The sequence below is a fragment of the Chelonoidis abingdonii genome, chromosome 1 (assembly GCF_003597395.2).
Source record: "Chelonoidis abingdonii isolate Lonesome George chromosome 1, CheloAbing_2.0, whole genome shotgun sequence".
NCBI classification, from domain to species: Eukaryota; Metazoa; Chordata; order Testudines; family Testudinidae; genus Chelonoidis; species Chelonoidis abingdonii.
The window spans coordinates 149,679,969-149,698,288 of record NC_133769.1 but is presented as its reverse complement, the minus strand read 5'-3'; the positions used below and the strand labels follow the sequence as shown (position 1 = coordinate 149,698,288).

General features: G+C 43.2%; 1 protein-coding gene across 1 annotated transcript in view; it reads left to right on the top strand.

The window, feature by feature from the left end:
* Positions 1-5,431: 5,431 nt before the first annotated feature.
* LOC116823108 (putative DBH-like monooxygenase protein 2) overlaps positions 5,432-18,320 on the top strand; it is a 30,547-nt gene continuing 17,658 nt past the window's right edge. Inside the window, exons 1-3 of the mRNA XM_032777452.2 lie at positions 5,432-5,719; positions 12,317-12,463; positions 14,770-14,931. Coding sequence (XP_032633343.2) covers positions 5,432-5,719; positions 12,317-12,463; positions 14,770-14,931 — 597 coding nt within the window. The remainder of the gene's footprint in view (positions 5,720-12,316; positions 12,464-14,769; positions 14,932-18,320) is intronic.

The following is an 18,320-nucleotide window of genomic DNA, read 5'->3' as shown; positions in this document are numbered from 1 at the left end:
TACTCCAGAAATCTTTTCCAGAGCAGCTTAGGATTTGGATAAGATGTCTCACTCGTGAGAAGACTGTCTGGATGGCGTGGCTTTGTGCAATGTTGAATACTCAGTGTTATGCAACACATTATAATGTAACACTATGCAATACCATACATTTCATTGTAATATCATCCAGAGTAGTATACTATAGCACTGTGCAAAATATTGCAATGTGACACAGTATAATGCAATACAACATCATGCAATGCAATACAATACAATGCATATATATGCAGTTTCCTCCATACCCAATAACACAAACTGTCTTCCGGGGAGAGGGAATGTTAAGTGAAAAACATCAGGGTGCCTAATAAAGGCGAGATGGAACTGAGTGCATTGGATTGGAACAAAGGGAGCAGAGGGAAAGGCACAGCTTTGTTTAGAGGGAGCAATAGGAGACAGATTGGGCTGTGTGGGGCAGTAAGTGGAAATAAGATCAGGAAATGGTGAGTTGGGAGAAGATCTGAAAACCAGAGTCTGTGATTTTGAATTGAATTCGGGGACAGCCAGGAAATGTGAATGTTGGTGAGGATGCTCCAGACATACAACATGTTGTAACAAAGATCGCCCTCCCCCCCCCCGGCAACATTTACCCTTATTCTGTTCAGGTAACTCTTCTGCATTTGTATCCTATGGATGGGATAGTCTGAGCTGTCATAAGCCATCCTGCAAGTCACAATTCTGTTTCACCTTGAGCTCTGACATGTTCTCCTGTGAGCTTGTTCCACCTTTGACCTCTTCCCCTCTCTTATCTAACATCCTTTTTTCTCAAAACTACAACCTTTGACTTGACCTGATTTGACTCTCCATGCCTGAGTTGGCTCCCTCTGTCTAGTCCTACATTTCTGATGGTTTCCAAAATCTTTTCCTGAACAGCATGCAAGTCCCTCATTCTTAACATGGATAAAACTGAGTTCCTTATTCTTCCTCCTAACCCCTCTCATCTTACCTTACTCTCCTTTGCTTTTGACAGAGTCACCCTCACTCTCACCCACACTTGAACTCTAGAATCGTCTTTAACTCCTCCCATCTCAGCTGTGTCCAAATCCTCCCGCTTCTTCCTCCACAGCTTATCAGTTACCTGACCCTTTTCTCTGCCCAGACAACCAAAACATATTTTCAGGCCCTGAACATTCCCCATATTGACTGCTGTTACCTTCTCCTCCTCTCTGGTCTCATTGATACCCATTTTGCAAACACTCTGCTGAATCCAAAATGCAGCTATAACATATTTGTGTGGGCCAGAAAAACAATTTTTCAACCACAGCACAAATGTAACTGACAAGCTTTTATAAGTATGTCTTCACAAGATGGAGCACATACTGACGGCATCACATGTTCCTCTGCTGGCATTTGGGAAGCAGAAGGATGGTGTAAGGAGGTTGTGATGCTGGTAAACCAAGTGCCAGCTCTGGCCAAGGCCATAGGCATTAGCTAAGAATTGACAAACTCACAGCTGGAAACCAAACCAGCTCACCTGTATGCTAGTTTTCTTCAAAACAGCTATTAGTCTTATAAGAATGTATTTAGAGTTTAGACTCTATAAAATGCTTGTAAATTGTTGCCTGCATTAATCTCACTTGTAATGTCTGCATTCCATGCTACAAGGTAAAATATAAATTTGTTTTGTAATTGTACAAATGCCTGCTGTGAACTTGCAAGGGGAGGAGTAGCTCAGTGGTTTGAGCATTGGCCTGCTAAACTCAAGCATATGAGTTCAATCCTAGAGGGGGCTATTTAGGGAACTGGGGTAAAAATCTGCCTGGGGATTGGCCCTGCTTTGAGCAGGGGGTTGGCCTAGATGACCTCCTGAAGTCCCTTTCAACCTTGATGTTCTATTATTCTAAAAGTGACTCTCCCAGGAGGACAGTCAAAATTAAGTGAGCCATCATAGCACAAAAGCTTTGTGAATCAGTCCATCTATCTATGGAGAAGTATATGCAGAAGGCTTTTTTCCATAAATTTCGGTTCTGTTTGGACTCTCACAGGGGCTGGAGCTAAGAAACAAAAAGCAGAGAGCTCCAAGGTCAGCCTGAGTTAAGCCCTAAAAAGACATTTAGTAGCAACTGATTACTATATCTGTCACCTTTTGAATCACAGACTGAAGTTCATTTGTACATATACATTTGCTTGTTTTAAACTGTAAATAACTCTCATTTCTTTTTCCTAGTTAATAAACCTTTAGTTAATTTATTACAGGACTGGCTATAAGCATTGTCTTTGATGTGATTTCTAAGGTACAAATTGATGTGAGATAAGTGACTGGTTTCTTGGGACAGGAAGGAACCTGAATATTTTGTGATTTTTGGTGTAAGTGACCATTTATCACTTAGTCCAGCTTGCCTGAGTGACAGGATTGACTGGAGTGCCCAAGGGGACTGTCTGTGACTACATGGTAGGACTGTTATAATCATCCAGGAGTTCACATCTGTTACTGGCTTAATGAAATCTGATTATTGAACATACCACCAGTTTGGGGTGTTTGTCCTGCCTGCTTTTGACAGTCTTCCCTTTTCCTTCTGTGGGTGTCTCTGTCTCCTGTGTTACACAGGTCCTCAAGGCTGCTATTGTGCTACTGGCCTTATGGATTTGAGCCTCCTCCTTTCACTCTACACATAGATCTTCTGCTATTTTAGTCTTCTAAAGATGTGTTTACCTCATTTAGCTCCTCTTTCATTTCATAATCTCTCTTGGCATGTTCCTCATTGTCAGTTTGTGTGGTCTGTTCCTGTTCCTGGATATATCTCCCATGCCAGTCACCAATGATATGGAGACAGGGAGTCTTGCCCAAATCCTCCTCCTTAAAAGAAACCATGCAACTCTAATCTGTGTCACACAGCTAAAATATCCCCTGATGTAATCCCTTGATAGTTGCCTTTTCCAGCAATGTCTCAGGTGCATCCTCTTATCTCACATCCTCTCCATGTGATGCAGAGATTCTCTGTCCTTCCTTTGCAAAAGAAAGTGGACATGAGTTTAGAATTTGTGGCAATGAAAACAAAAGCAGGGGCTGGACAGTGACAGGCAGAGCAGGAGCTGTTCTGTACACACTCATACACCCACATAGCCTTTGTTGATGTCTCTCAGTCCTATCCTGCAGCACTCCCTGCTATCCTGGTCCTGGATTTCACACTCAGCTCTGTCAATGCCCCTCAATCCTGTCCTGCAGCCCCCTGTTCTTCCAGTCCTGAGCTCCCCACACAGCTTTGCCTGTGCCCCTCAGTCCTGACATGCAGCATCGTGTGGTATCCTATTCTTGAAATCCTCACACATCTCTGCCTGCACCTCTCTCTTGCCTGCAGTACCCAAAGATATGTGTCCTGGCCCGTTCTTGAGCAGAAAACGTTAATTGTGCTGTATTTTGCAATGGTTTAGTTTTGTTCACAAAAAGAGGCTAGAAGGCAACACACACACATTCACTGTCTTCAGCAAGACTGTCAGCAAAACAACCTTGGATCCAAGAATAACATGTGGAACTTGATCCATTTAAATCCTGTCCCTAAGAATCCGATTAGAAACCATTCCTTCTCTGTTCTCTATCTGTTTTGGGAGTGCCAGTCAGAGTAGATTAACATGCAAGGCTGTTCTGGGCATTTCTAGCAGATATAAGGAAAGAACTAACAACTCCCTGACACAATAATCCCCTTCCCCCCAGGTATGAGTTGTGGTTCATGGGGTGAGGGAACAGATCATAGTGGTTTATATAACTGAATATAGTGGAGATGAGACAAAGCAACAGAGTTAAAACAAGCCACTCCCTGCAGAACCGGTTGGGTGGTTGCTGGGGCCCGCCACTGTTGATATTATTCCTGCACACTGATAATGTCTCTGGGAGGGTTAAAGTGTTTTGATGGTGTTCCTGTCTCCCATTCAAGGGGCAATGCATGGGACAAGGGTGTTTCTCTAATTCATATTCTGTACTATTCAAATCCCCCTTCTTTAACTATTGTAACAATGGCCTCAAGTCTCTGCTCTTCAAAATCTGCCCCACACATCCAGTACTAAAAAGCATGGCGATGCATCATACCCTTGCCAGGCATTGCAGGAAGGAACTGAAAATAGCTCTCTTGCTATTTGAAACATTCCTTCATCCTGCCTCAGGGATGTGGCTTTTCATTATGATGTGCCCCAGCAACTCTGCTCAAGGACCACAGCACTTACCTCCTCTATGTCCCTTCCCCAAATGTCACCAGGTGTGAGAGCCTTCACTCTGCAGCTCCAGCCACCCAGAACAGACTCTGTCTTTTTCTCTGTCTCATTGATAGTTTTCATATTATTTCAGAACCCAGGGGGAAACTTTTTGCCTTTATACTATTACTATTGTGGTGGTGGTAGCGCCTAGAGGTGAATTAGGCCAGGGCCCCATTGTGCTGGTGCTCTGTAAACGTGGAATCGTAGATTTTAGGCCAAAAAGAACCATTCTGATCATCTAATCTGACTTGTATAACACAAGCCAGAGAAATTTACCCAATAATGCCTGCATCAAAGCCGCATATCTTTTAGAAAGACAGATAGTCTTGATTTTAAAGCATCAGATGATTGGGATCTATTGTGTTACTAGGTAACATATGGTAAATGACAGTCTCTGCCCCAAACAGCTTACGCTCTAAAAGACAAGACATAAGAAATGGATGACAAAATCAGCTAGGTAAGGATACAGGATGGGGGAGATAAGTTAAAAATATTAGGACTTAGGCACTTTTTAATCTCTCTCTCTCTCCCTCTTCCATTGTTATTGAATTCTGTACACTATTCTGAGTGCTATCATTTGGACAAAGGCTATTACTTCTGATGGCCCCAATTCCATGACGGGAATGCAGTCTCCAGCACTCACAGTCTTTTTCCTGATTCTGACCCTGGGACTGCCCCGAATGATGGTGCTTTTTCTGATGCAGACTCTCTTCCCATCAGGAATAGACTGAGATTCACCAACATATTGCTTCTGAATGGCCCTCACAGCTAATGACTATGTGATACTAATGAATGATTGGGGCTCACTCCAGCCTTTCCAAGATAGGGGTGAGCTGATGAGAGGTGTCCTTAAAAGAAATCCTTTCTCTTTCTGAACTGAGATAACATGCTGGCTTTCAGAATACCAGTTTGGATGGGAATTCTGAGTCCCCTCCTGCATCCAAGTAGGTCCAAAGAGCTGTTCAATATCTCGTGACACTAGCACATAGGGTCCCTGATATCTGTCTCCCCTGGGCATGGCACCAAGGTGTATTATGTAACGTGTTGACTTTGTGCCATCTACTTAATCAGATGTAGAAGAACAAGTTGCTGCCCTTCCTCTTTGGCACCAGGCCCTGCCTCGCTAGACATCCATATAAGTTGGACCCCTTACCTCAGAGCATCCAGCCCAGGGAATCAGCACAAGAGAGAGGCTACTCTGATCCTGATGAAGATAATGAGCCTCCTGTGGACCAAGAGCTTTCTCTTCCTCCTGTCCATCCCATGCCTCTGCTCCAGCCAGCTGTCACCTCCCCCGTTGCGTTTCTCTGCTTTCCTGGACCACTCAAACCTGGTCTTCATGAGCTGGGACCATGACGCAGAGGAAATTATGACCTTTGAGCTCCGGGTCAAAACTACTGGCTGGGTGGCATTTGGATTCAGCCCTCATGGAGAATTGCCTGGGTCTGACATTGTGATCGGGGGCGTTTTCCCCAATGGCAGCATCTATTTCTCTGTAAGTTGAAAACATTTCCTCTCCTTCCCCCTTTGCAGAGGGTCATGCTTTACACATACTGCATTCAGGGCAGGATTCTATGAGGGCTGAGTTCACAAGCAGGAAGATTTAGATAAGTTTGGGTTGGTCCATCTACTATCAGATCAGTGGATGCTTCCACAAGCAGTATAGTCCTGCTAAAACATGGTTGATGCACCAACACACATGCAGTCAACATGCAGCTAGGTTCACACCTATATCCCTCACCATTATACATGTTCATACAGACACACCTGCTACCAGCCCTCACCTAGATACATACCTGAAAACACTGCATGCTTCTTGTTACTAACATGCCCATGCTCTAATGAAAGTCCCTGATCCACCAGTTCAGTGACTCCTATGACTAGAGATAGGGGAAATCATGTATGGTTCATTTCATTGATTCTCAACCAGGGGTATGTGTACCCATGGGGGTACACAGAGGTCTTCCATGGGGTGCATCAACTCATCTAGATATTTGCTTAGTTTTACAACAGGCTACATATAAAGCACTAGTGAAGTCAGCACAAACTAAAATTTCATACAGACAATGACGTGTTTATATTGCTCTAATACTATACATTGAAATGTAAGTACAATATTTACATTCCAATTGATTTATTTTACAATTATGTGGTAAAAATGAGAACATAAGCAATTTTTTAGTAACAGTGTGCTGTGACACTTTTGTATTTTTTTATCTGATTTTGTAAGCAAGTAGTTTTTAAGTGAGATGAAACTTGCGGGTATGCCAGATAAATCAGACTCCTACAAGGGATGCAGTAGTCTGGAAAGGTTGAGAACCTCTGGTTTATTTTATGTGGATTCTGATGACATTTGTTTTGTCAGTTTCACTTCCTGTGGTTTCACTTGCCTTGAGTTTTGCTATGTCTTTTTTTCCATCCAGACTAGAGAAGCACTAAATCCCTGCCACTCTGACTTCCCCCAATCCTTGAAAGGCCAGATTAAATGTAACCTCTATCCACACCATTCCTCATTCTGAATTTGCAGAACCAAACCCCAGCTGATTAGGTTTTGCAAAATCAAAGCCACCCTAGTTTGCCCATTACAGAACACAGTTCAAACACAGTACAGTATGGTAAACATGAGAGTTTAACCAAACCAGTGAGTTCTGTGAAGATTTGGGTGTTACAAAAAAATTACCATGTATTTAGTCATCACCAATCCCCTTAGAAAACCAAAGAGCTTAATCTCAGAATAGTTCCGTTTATCCAGAGGCTTTTTTTCCTCCCTGAACATTGATGAAACTTTGCAGGGTCAAAATATATCTATTCTACTCAGCTGGTTTCATTTCCATGTTTGAACCTGAAACTAAATGAGCTTTACATGTTTTGAATTGGTTGGTTGTGAAGCTCTGGTCACAATGACCAGAATTTTCAAAATGATTCAGGGATGCTTTAATTTTTTAAGGTGTCTCGTGATGTCCTCCTAACAATGAGGCACCCCAAATCATTAGCTGATGTAACTTCAAGACTGTGGCTAGCATGGAACCTCTGATGGCTGGGCAACCACAGGTGAGGGGCAAAGAAGTTTCAATAGCCTAGGCAGATCCAGAAAGGTTTATTAGAATATAGGCAAGCACGCACACGCACACATGAATACACACATCTACACCATTTTAGCACATATGAGCTGAACCAGTGGTACGAACAGTAGGTAAATTCAGGGGGTGTGGAATGTAATTTAGTGTAGATGTAGTATGTGTGTATGTTTACATTGCTCTCTCTCCCTCTCTCTCTTAATCATTCTTCTCTTTCATTCTCAAGAGTGAGAGATATTTTTCCAAATAAGTCTCAGGGTTAAGAAATATCTATGGCGAATGATTTTACTTTTAGTTTTTAATACTTATTTTGTTTATTGGCTTTTGTGTAACTGATTTTGGGACTATTTATCTTTGCACTTTTAGCTTAGTAAATAAAGTAACACAAAGGGGAATTTCAAAGAATGGAAAACAAAGGAGGCATTTTTAAACTCCCCTCTGTAATGTGATTCCCGACTTGGTAAAAGAGTGGTTTAGAGGGATCTGAGAAGCTACAGTTAGAGGCAATGCAGGTGAAATTGAGCAGAAAAAAAGAATGTCAGCTGGGTATCAGGAAATTCAGTGAAAGTGATACTGGGTTTTGGATATTCACCCCAAGGAGCAGAGATGTGTTATCAATATATTCATAAGGGACTTCTATAAAAATGTTCCCTCTTATCCCATGATAAACTCCTGTCCTGGGGACATATGCTCATATTTAAATGTTTTCACAGTCATGACTGATAGAGGGGACTCCACTTGGCAAAGAAACATATTAAATGCACTTAATTGAAAAAAATGTACTTTATATCAGAAAAATATTCTGAGCACATAGTTAAGCAAGGTGTTCTGCTTGTTAATTTGAAATGGGATGGGTTGATGGGAGTGAGGTGGTGATAATATAGGGGGACATAGAGGCCTCCTGTTATAGGAAATTTTGTCTTTTGTCCATTTCAAAGGTGTGCGGGGGGGAATTCCTCAAACTCTTTCACAGTGTATGGACTATATTTCAGTCTCAGAGCATATCTTGACGGCACCACCTTTCTCAGTTGCGATTGAGGGCCACCTCCCGTCACATTCACAATTACATTGATCACCTCCCTTCCCATTCATAATCATATAACTCTTCAACTGCTTATGCAGGTAAGTAGCATTAGGAAGGTAGCTGATGAATGTGTAGAGGTCATTTAATGCAATTTTGAAGCTGGAAATAAGGAGAAAAACACCAGCTGTTTGTGTACCACCACCAAGTGCTGTGCAGACCACTACTGATCCATGGACAACAGTCTGAAATAAACAAAACCTAGGAGTATACATTGTGAGGGTGGATCTCTTGTCTATTATTGCAGTGCCATTCTGTACTGTCCTCAAGAAGTATTCTGTGTGGAGCCCTTAATGATGGGAAATTAGGGGTGAATTTGCTTGGATGTGATAACATGCTGTGAATCTTGTTTTGGAGTCGTTTCATTTATCCAGTTGTCTCCATCTTTTTTGGGTCGGTTGAACTTTTTTCTCACTACATATTTGTCCTACGTGACTAATCTCATTCAGCCCAGCCTGGTTCCTGTTTACTTTAAATTCTTTTCTGTGGCAGGCTGCAGAACATTATACAATTCCTTGGTTTTGCTCCAAATCATCAGATCCTCAATGATTCTGCCCTATTCTCTTCTGGTCTCAAGATGTAGGATTTCATGCTTTGTTGCATCCCTCTGATCCTGAGGTAATCCTTGAGGGAAATCACTTAAACATCTATTTCCCAAAAGGAGAGTTGAAGGTGTACAATTTTGCATTTTCTGTATTGAGTCAACTTGCCAAAATCCTTGACTTGCAGCAGTACAGAAAATGCTCTTGTATTTTGAAGTCTAGGCATGACAGGCCACATTTTTAAAGGTATTTAGGCACCTAGAGATTCACATGGGTACCTATTAGGATTTTTGAAAGCACTAGGAGCCTAATTCTCATTGAAATCAATGTGAGTTGGGCACCTAGGCACTTTTGAAAATCCCACTATGCCCTTATCTGTATCTTTAAGCATCTAAATATCTTTCAAAATCTGACCTGACATCTTCTCCTGTTCTCATAGGGTAGCACTCACCTTTGATGACCTCATTCAATCCCTTTGTATGTGTGTATATGTTCTAAACATGTTTGGTTTTCTTATAGTGGCTGTACTGATAAGGCAGTCTGCTACGCAGAATATTCAGAAGGGCTCATCACTCATAACCTGGGCCCATTTTTAAAAGGCTGGGTGCTGATCTCTTTTGAAAATCTGCCCATAAGTTTTACAATGGGAGGTGCTGGGTGCATAGCTCTTTTAATCATCTGCTCTATTGATTTCTTCACTTGCTTCATTTTTGTCAAAGATTCAGTTTAGTTTACTTCTGAAATTGATCGTTTGACACACACGAGTAAGAGACTGATCTTTAGTTCTTCAGCTGATATGGGTCAGGATTAGGGGTGGTCAGAAAATGTGTGTGTAAGAGAGAAACTCTATAGCTCAGGGCCACCCGGGGGTGGGGGGCCAAGTGGAGCAATTTCCCCCAGGCCCTGGGCTCTGCAGGGGCCCCCACGAGAATGGCTGAGGCTCCCTCCCCAGCCCCAGCCTGACCTGACCCCATCTTCACCCCTCTCCCGAAGCCTCAGCATATCCAGGAGCGTCCCTGGACAGCCGTACAGCATGGCTCCGGTGGGGCCTGAGCCCCTCCCCACTCAGAGCAATGTGGTAAGGGGGCAGGGCTGCGAGATCCAGGCTGAGCTCACAGCCCTGCCCCCTTACCCCGCCAGAGTCAAGCTGCAGCTATCCAGGGACGCTCCTGGATGCGCTAAGGCTCCAGGTGGAGAGGAAGCCGGGGGTAAGGGACCAGGGAGATTGGATAAGGGGCAGGGAGTCCGGGGGACAGTCAGGGCACAGGGAGGGGGCAGAGGTTGGAGGGGCGGTCAGGGGACAGGGAATGGAGGGGTTGGATCATGGGCATTCCAGGGGTCTGTCAGGACTCAGCGGGGGTGGGAGGAATAGGGGTCGGGGCAGTCAGAGGACAGGGAGCAGCCGTGGGGTCCCGGGGTGGTGTTTGGGGATGGGGTCTCTGGGGGACGGTGAGGAGACAAGGAGCAGGATGGGTCAGGGATTCTGGGGGGGAGTGGGCAGTCGGGAGGCAGGAAGTGGGTGGGGGTTGGATGGGGGCAGGGCCAGGATGTTTGGGAGGCACAGCCTTCCATACCCTAAAGCTCATTCAGCAGTTTGAAGCTTGCAGAAGAGCCAAGATGTTAGCTTTTCCATTAGGGCTACCATCCCTTTCACTTCTCAAATGCCAAATTATAGTCTATATTTAATTTCAGTGCCATAGGGAAATTCACGTCAGGGGAGGGTAGCTTCATTTAAAATTAGCCACTGAGGGAGGGATCACATGAGAAGAGCAATATCCTTCCCAACCCTACCAAGGGAGACCCCCCCTCCCCTGCATTCCCTGAGGTTTCAGAGGGGTTAATTCAGTGTTTCTCAAACTTTTATACTGGTGATCCCTTTCACACAGCAAACCTCTAAGTGCAAACTCCCCTCCCATAAATTAAAAACACTTTTTTATATATTTAACACTATTATAAATGCAAAGCGGGGTTTGAGGTGGAGGCTGACACTCACGACCTCCAGTAATAACCTCGTGACTCCCTGAGGGGTCCTGATCCCCAGTTTGAGAACCCCTGGGTTAATTTAATTTTAGCACCCTGTGTCCATTCACATGCGTGTGCTATTTTGAGCATTTCAGTTTTCACAACACAGACTAATCCCAGATTCTGGAACAAACTCAAATGCTCAGTTCATGGAGTATGTACATAAGCTATACTAAAGACAAACCCACAGTAACTCCGCTTGCTATTTAAGTAGTGTTAAATAGATAAAAAGTGTTTTAATATGGGAGGGGAGTGCACTTAGAGGTTGCTGGTGAAAGGGATCACAGTATAAAGTTAGGGGGGGGGGGGGGGGGGGGGGGGGGGGGGGGGGGGGGGGGGGGGGGGGGGGGGGGGGAAAGAAACACGATTCACGCTTGAACTCAGGAATGCAGGAAAGGGGTTCCCTTGTAGGTGGGAAGATATTGCTTCTCATGTGACTCCCTCATAGGATGGGTGTGGTAATTTTATCTTCAGGTTTTGGCAGACTAACTTCAGCTTTTCAATTAAAAAAAACCACAACAAATTTTGAAGGAAAGCAGACATTGTCATTGATTTTTTTCTGCTTTTTAAAACCCCGTAGTTTTTGATCCAGAAAAAGTATATAAGAAAAATATTTGTCTAATCATTTTAATGAGCTTTAGTGCCTTTTAGCACTAGCTGATGCTGAGAACCAGTGATACCTTGTAAAGAAGTTTTCTCAAAACTGGGTTTGTGCCAAGATGCAGAAGGTTTATTTTTCCCAGGGCTGGCAATGGGTGAGGGGGAGCAAGTGGGGCAATTTACGCCGGGCTCTGCAATAGTATTTTATAGTATTGCAATTTTTTTATGGAGGAGTCCCCAGAATTTGCTTTGCCCCAGGCCCCCTGAATCCTCTGGGCAGCACTGCTATAGCTTGGTGGTTAGAAAAATTCTGCGTTCCCTTGCCTCCCAGTATCCTGGATCTGAGAAACCTTCCTGATTAAATTTGTATTGAAACCTACATGTTTCCATGAAGCATGCTGGTTTTGACTAAATGACCCTTTTCAGTGAAAAAAAGTTTTATCTAAATTTTTCTGACCACCTATAGTCTGGATTACCAAAACTCATTCTGACACTATATAGGTGTCAGTATACAGGGACTCCAGGGGCTACTGTCACATTGAAGAGAGGAAGGGAATGGACAAAATATGACTATTGTGTTTCTCTGATTTGTAGGAAACTCGCAGTGAAGGCAGAGGGGCTTTTCAATGTCTTAGTTACTTTAAGAATTATTCAATTCCCATCAGTGCTATTTAGAGAGATGCTGTCTCAGGATGTGAAGAGAAGTTACTTCTCTTCTCTCTGTGTTGTTTCCTCGTTTGATTTGATGTCTCTCTCTATGTCCAATCCAGGACTGGCATGCTGTGGATGAGGAAAATCTCGAGGAGGACAAGAGCCAGGACTACCAGCTGCTGTCACTTACAGAGGATGAGATCTTCACCACCATTCGGTTCAAGCGCTACTTCCAGACATGTGACCCAAATGACCTGGATATCACGGTAATGGAGGAGACAATCCTTCTGCACAAGGAGCCACATATAAGTGAAATAAACCTGCCTCCCCCCTTGTACTCTAATGTATACTGGAGATCTTAAACAGGGAACTTCTCTTATAACAGTAGAGGAACAGGAAGTATACAGTCTAAAAATAGGAGTGTATTGCAACAGTTTATGATGATGTAGAATGTGTTGATAGGATTAGTGGTTCCCTCTTAGTATTGACCTCTGTGTGGACTGTATTCAGGACTGGGGAGATGAGAGCCTCAAAACATTCTGAGGCTTGAATACAACCTCTGGCTTCTGGGAAACACTACTAAACTTAGGCAGAGCTTTTAAAGTCTCTTTCTGCACTCTTGACCCTTCACTTCAACCTTTCCTACTTCTCTTTTTCTGTCTGCCTCTTTCTATCTGTCCCTCTTTCACAGGTCATGGATCTGCCCCTTTAATAAAGAAGATAAATTTTATGAGTCAATGAAAATCACACATATAGAACCATCACTTGAGAGCAGTGTATGATATGAGCTGTTAAAGACATAAGATGGGGCTTTCAGTTGTGCTTATCATTTGTGTAACTCAGTTCCCATTAAATCCATGGTTTCAATGGGAACAGAATAGGCAAAATGCAAGGAGCTTTGGAAAGTCTCATCCTGGCTCTTTTTTAACTGAAATGCTGTGCAGGGGTTTCAGATTGATAGCAAAATTACAATTAAAAAGTCCAAAAATGACAATATGAGTTAGTGATATTATTATTCTTAATTAGTATTATTATTTCAGTACCTAGAAGCCCTATTTTCAAAAGATCTGCTTTGTCATTGGTACATTAATGGACAGATTACCAGAACTCTAATTACACAAATGTGTATGTTTGTGGGTCTAAATTGGGAACATATTTGTCACCATTCTGCATGTAACTGCATGTACAAATGATCACTTAGCTACATGGCTGGTCATCAGTGCTCAGTTACCAAGATTACATTTGAAGTTGCACTAAGTGCACTCACAGAACAGGCACACAAATAGACATTTTCCCACATGCACTAACACGTGCAGCAATTCTGAAAATTTGGCCTTCAGTGTCAGACTTTAGCTCTCATGGATCTTGTGATGCTCCCCAGGGGTACCCAGAGCTGTGAGGTATCTCACCACTACCTGCTCTTAGAGTGAGGCAGTCTTGTCTGCGTCTACTGTAGCTCAGTTCTATGAAACCAACAGCCTCTGACCCTACAAGCGCTGCCTTCCAGGTCTCCACGGGAATCACTGTCTCTGTGCAGACTAGTCTTGGCTCTGCTGCCCAGAGACAAAACAACCTCCTGTGGTTTAGTCTCAGGTATCTTCCCATCCCCCTGCTTATGCCACATGCAGATTTGGCTTATAATGCTTAAGCTACATTTGACAAAGAGACAAACATCTTATCTCCCCCTGGAAGAAACCTATTTGTCAGTTCTGCCAAGTTACACACCTTAAAACATAATTCCAAGATGTGTACATAACTTTTAAAATATCATCAGTGCACACATTTCACAATGAGATTAATGCCCAACTTCATATCAGCTTTCATTACCATCAAGACACTATTTATAGATAAATGAAAAGCGGTATGTTTGGTGTAGTGAGTTTGTCAGGCCTCTTAAGAATTGCTGTTATAGAAGAGTGAACCCTTTGTCAGTTGACATTGATGGTCACAGACCTCAGTACCTGAAAATCAGACAAGGTGTCTCAACTTGTGGCACACACAAAAATGTAAGTACCCAACACTGGTGACCATGTCTGAAAATTCGGGCCTCATCCATATCCTCACACATTTCCTCTTGATCTCCAAACTATTTTCTTTCACTCGCCAGGTCCTTAAACATTGTATGTGTGTATGTGAATATTGTAGTGCAAAGTGTAATATGATTGTGGAATGTGTTTAGATGTTTTTGAAGGGTTTTCCTATCAGCTTTGCCTTACAGAAAACGATCATGAGCCTGTGTACAGAAGTGTTTTGTGTTGTTGCACTGTGCACTTTTGCTGTGTTTTCTTGTATAGGAGTGAACTGTGTGCGGGAGCCATGTAGTGTGTGTGCATATCAGTGATATGAGGGGTGTGTGTTTTAGTGTGTAATGTGTTTAGTGCATTTTAATGTATGTCTCATTGTAGGGGTGTAATAGGTGTGGGGTGTTTTGATGTGTGGAATGTGCTTAGTATGTTTCAGCATGTGTACTGTGAGTGTATGTGTGTATGTCTGTGAATGAGAGTGTATATGTAAGCATGTGGAAGCTATGATGGCTTGAGGAGGATTTTGCAGTAAATTTCTCTCCTTACAGGGTGACACCGCACGCCTAATTTCTGCTTTTGGCACTGATGACACAGTCCAGTTCTCCAAAGGCCAAAGATTCCTCAAATCTCTTTTTCTAATGCGGGTCATAAGCCCAACTGAATTGAATGACCCCAAAATATTCTTCACCCATGACCTGAAGCTAAATGACGTGAGTACCTGACCATGGCACTGCCTATTCTCTGGTGGACAATATGGATGGATGGATGGACACGGCTATCTTGATGAATGTGTGAATGGGCAGAGAGATTCAGCAGTAAAGTGGAAGAGGATGGGTTTGTTTTGAGGAAGGACTAGGCTGCATTCTATATTAGGAAAATATTTTGGGGATATTACCTCTTCCTTGTCAGGCCAATTATATAGGCTGGGACCAGTTTAAATTTCTGTTGTTACCAAAAGAAAATTACATACAAACAAAAGTGATTATTCAGCTCTCAGGAATGTTCCCTTGACTTGACTTTTATTTGAAAAATAATACACACTGTTGTGCTGTTGTGCTGTTTAGCTGTTCTATCACGTATAAATGTTACACACAAAAACTATGTTAAAGGAACATTATTAAAGTTGCAAGGACAAACATTGAAAAGTTAGGAAATGCCAGAATTAAGGTTCTGTAGTACCTTAGTTCGTCCCCTTGTGTGCATTATGACACAATCTTTAATTCCATGATCACATACAATTAGTTTTTCACAGGACTCTGCTGCATTCAGTGCACTGGACAGAGGGTGCTCATTGAATGAGCAGCTATTCAATATTTTGTTTTCTCCTCATCACTCAAGGAGTGGCCTCAGGCTATATTTACTGCACACTTTTAAAAGCCGGCTCTGAATATAAAATTATTAATTTCCTTGTGGGATTTCCTATGGTTCTCATCACTATAGTACTGGAGTGCTTCACAAACATGAATTAATTTATCTTTTCAGCACTCCTATAAGGTTATGGGGTAATATTATCTCCTTTTTACAGATGAGGAACTGAGAGATGGAGAGATTAAGGTTAACAGTATTCACTAAATTTGAGTGTGCAATTTTAGATGATTAGGACCTGATTTTTTTCCTACTATGTAGCATTATATAGCATTTTATATGTTCAAGCACAGCTCCCATTGACTTCAGTTGCAGCTGTGAGCACTAAGCCCTTCTTCAAATCAGACCTCAGGGTCTCAAATTGGGTACCTATAAAACGAGAAACAGTTAGAGGCCATCTGTGAAAAGTTTGGTTTAAGTGACCTGCCCAGCATCACACTGGAACTCTATGGCAGAGGTAGGGATAGAAGCCAATTTTTGAGTCCAGGGCATCCAGTTCTTCACCTCCCTTAACCATCCTTTCTCTTTCTGCCTTTTTCACTACACACCTTCTAGCTTCTGCAACAAATAAGGCAGAGATCCTAAACACAACAGCCACCTTTAATACACAACCCTGATTAATTCCCAGGGCAGGTCTATCTTATGTACTGAATGAGGCAGGGGTCCTGTGGAATAAAGTAGTATGTGATTGTGGAAGTAAAGACTGCATCATAAAGCCTATTCACAAGAGAGCTGAATTAAGGTTTCACAGGTATCCTTAATTCTGGCACTTCCTAACATTTGGTTGTTTGACTTTACAATGTTGACTTTAATCTTCTTTGAATATGTGTGTGTGTGTGATTGCCTATGTTCTTAATAAAGCAAACTGAAAAAATAGAAATTCCAACATGTGGCAACCTGACCTGACCTGACCTCTTCCACTGGAGTTAACAAAGTAACTGACAACAGCAGTAGATTGTCATCCTCTGAGCATGAGATGGGGATGGGATGCTTTGCCAGTGGGTTTCACAGATATTTACTGATAGTAGAGGAATAGTGAGACTCAGGAATACTGGTTCCACTTAAGGCTCTGTAGGGGAGTATGCTGCAGTGGGCACAGCATCTTCTGCCTGTATTTCAAAAGCTTGATATCTCCCCCATTCCAGTTCTGTCTCTTTCCTACCCTTAGCTCCTTGGCTGAGTCCCATTCTGTGTGCCTGCTCAGTCTCTACTCCTCAGACTTCTCATTCCAGTCTCAATCTCCTTCTGACAAAGTCCAAGTCTCCCCAGCACAGGCTAATATTCTGAGTCCCAATCTCCAGTTCCCAGTCTCTCTCCCTTCCACGTCCAATCCCAGCCTTCTTGCCCATTCAGGCCCAATTCATCTCTCACAGCTGCTCATCTGATCTGTCTCTGCCAATCCCAATGCACCCCAGCTCATTGTCAGACCTCTCTGTCTTCTTCCATTCCATCTATGTTACTGGTTCCTAGTGCCAATGTCCTTTTCTGGCCAGCCCCAGTCCCTCCAGCTCCTTGTCCAATCTCAGTGTCCCTACCAGCCAGCTGGTTCCTAGCCAACCCCCTTCCCCTATTTCTTTCATCATCTCCCAGTCCCCCTATACAGGCTCCCGGTTCCAGCCTGCCCATTCAACCAGTCCCAGATTCCCTTTGCCCACCTCCCCACCGACTCCCAGTCCCGTTTCCTTGAGCACCCAGTCCCACCAGCATTTCCCCCTTTTTCTGAGTCTCCTTGCCCAGCCAGCCCAGTTCCTGCCCCTCAGCTCCCAATCCATCTCAGTACACAGCCATCTCAGTTGCTCCTCTCTAACACCCAATCACAGTTTTTCTCCCCCTCCAGTCTCAGTCTCACCAGGTTCCTTGTCCCAATCTTTTTCCTTCCTTCCCTCCCACCTACCATTCCCAGTCCAACTCTTGTCCCCCCTGCATTTGAATCAGGTAGCCTCCTCCTTCATGTTGCCTGGGCTCCAGCTGAATGGTCACTGAGAACACAGACTTCCACTTCTCAGTTTCAGTATGTGGCATCACTCCTGCTAGGAACAGCTTTTACGGTGGAAGCCAGCTTTGCCCCTGTAGCCCTGGGCTGGTGGGAACATGCTCTATGGGAATGGTCAGCATGAGGAGCTGTGAGGGGATGGATCATGTTCAGTAAGGATGGACACTTGGAGATTTTAGCTTCCAAAATCAGTCTCTACTGAGTATGTGCAAAACTGCAATTTGTCAAAGGCTTACATAACTTGGCCACATTTGGGGAGATTTTCATGGTGAGGGGGGGACAAAAGGCCACATTCTTGACACAAAGGCTAACCTATGCCAAATTTCAAGTCTATGCTCCAAAGCATGGAGGATCTAGGGCTTCTCAAAGAAAAGGTTTAAAAAAGGTCTTTTTCTTTCAAAACATGAGAAAAACAATGTATTTTCCCAAGCTTCTTTCTCAGAAATGTTGAAACTCTTTTGGGTGATTTTTAAAAAATATATATTCAGCCTGAGTCAGACATCCAGCATGGGAAATTTCAGCCCAAACAGTTAAAGTTTCACGAAGTTATCAGCAACAGAAAATGAGCCTTACAATGGGAAATGTCAGGTGACCTTAATAGATAGGCTTACCTGCCCTGCCTGTAACAACTAACTATAATGTCTCATGCAAGCACACAGTCAAAATATAACAAGTGTATTTACTGCTCCCAGTTTACTGTTGCCTGTTACTGGAAACTGCATGTTCCTCATGGAGAAGAGC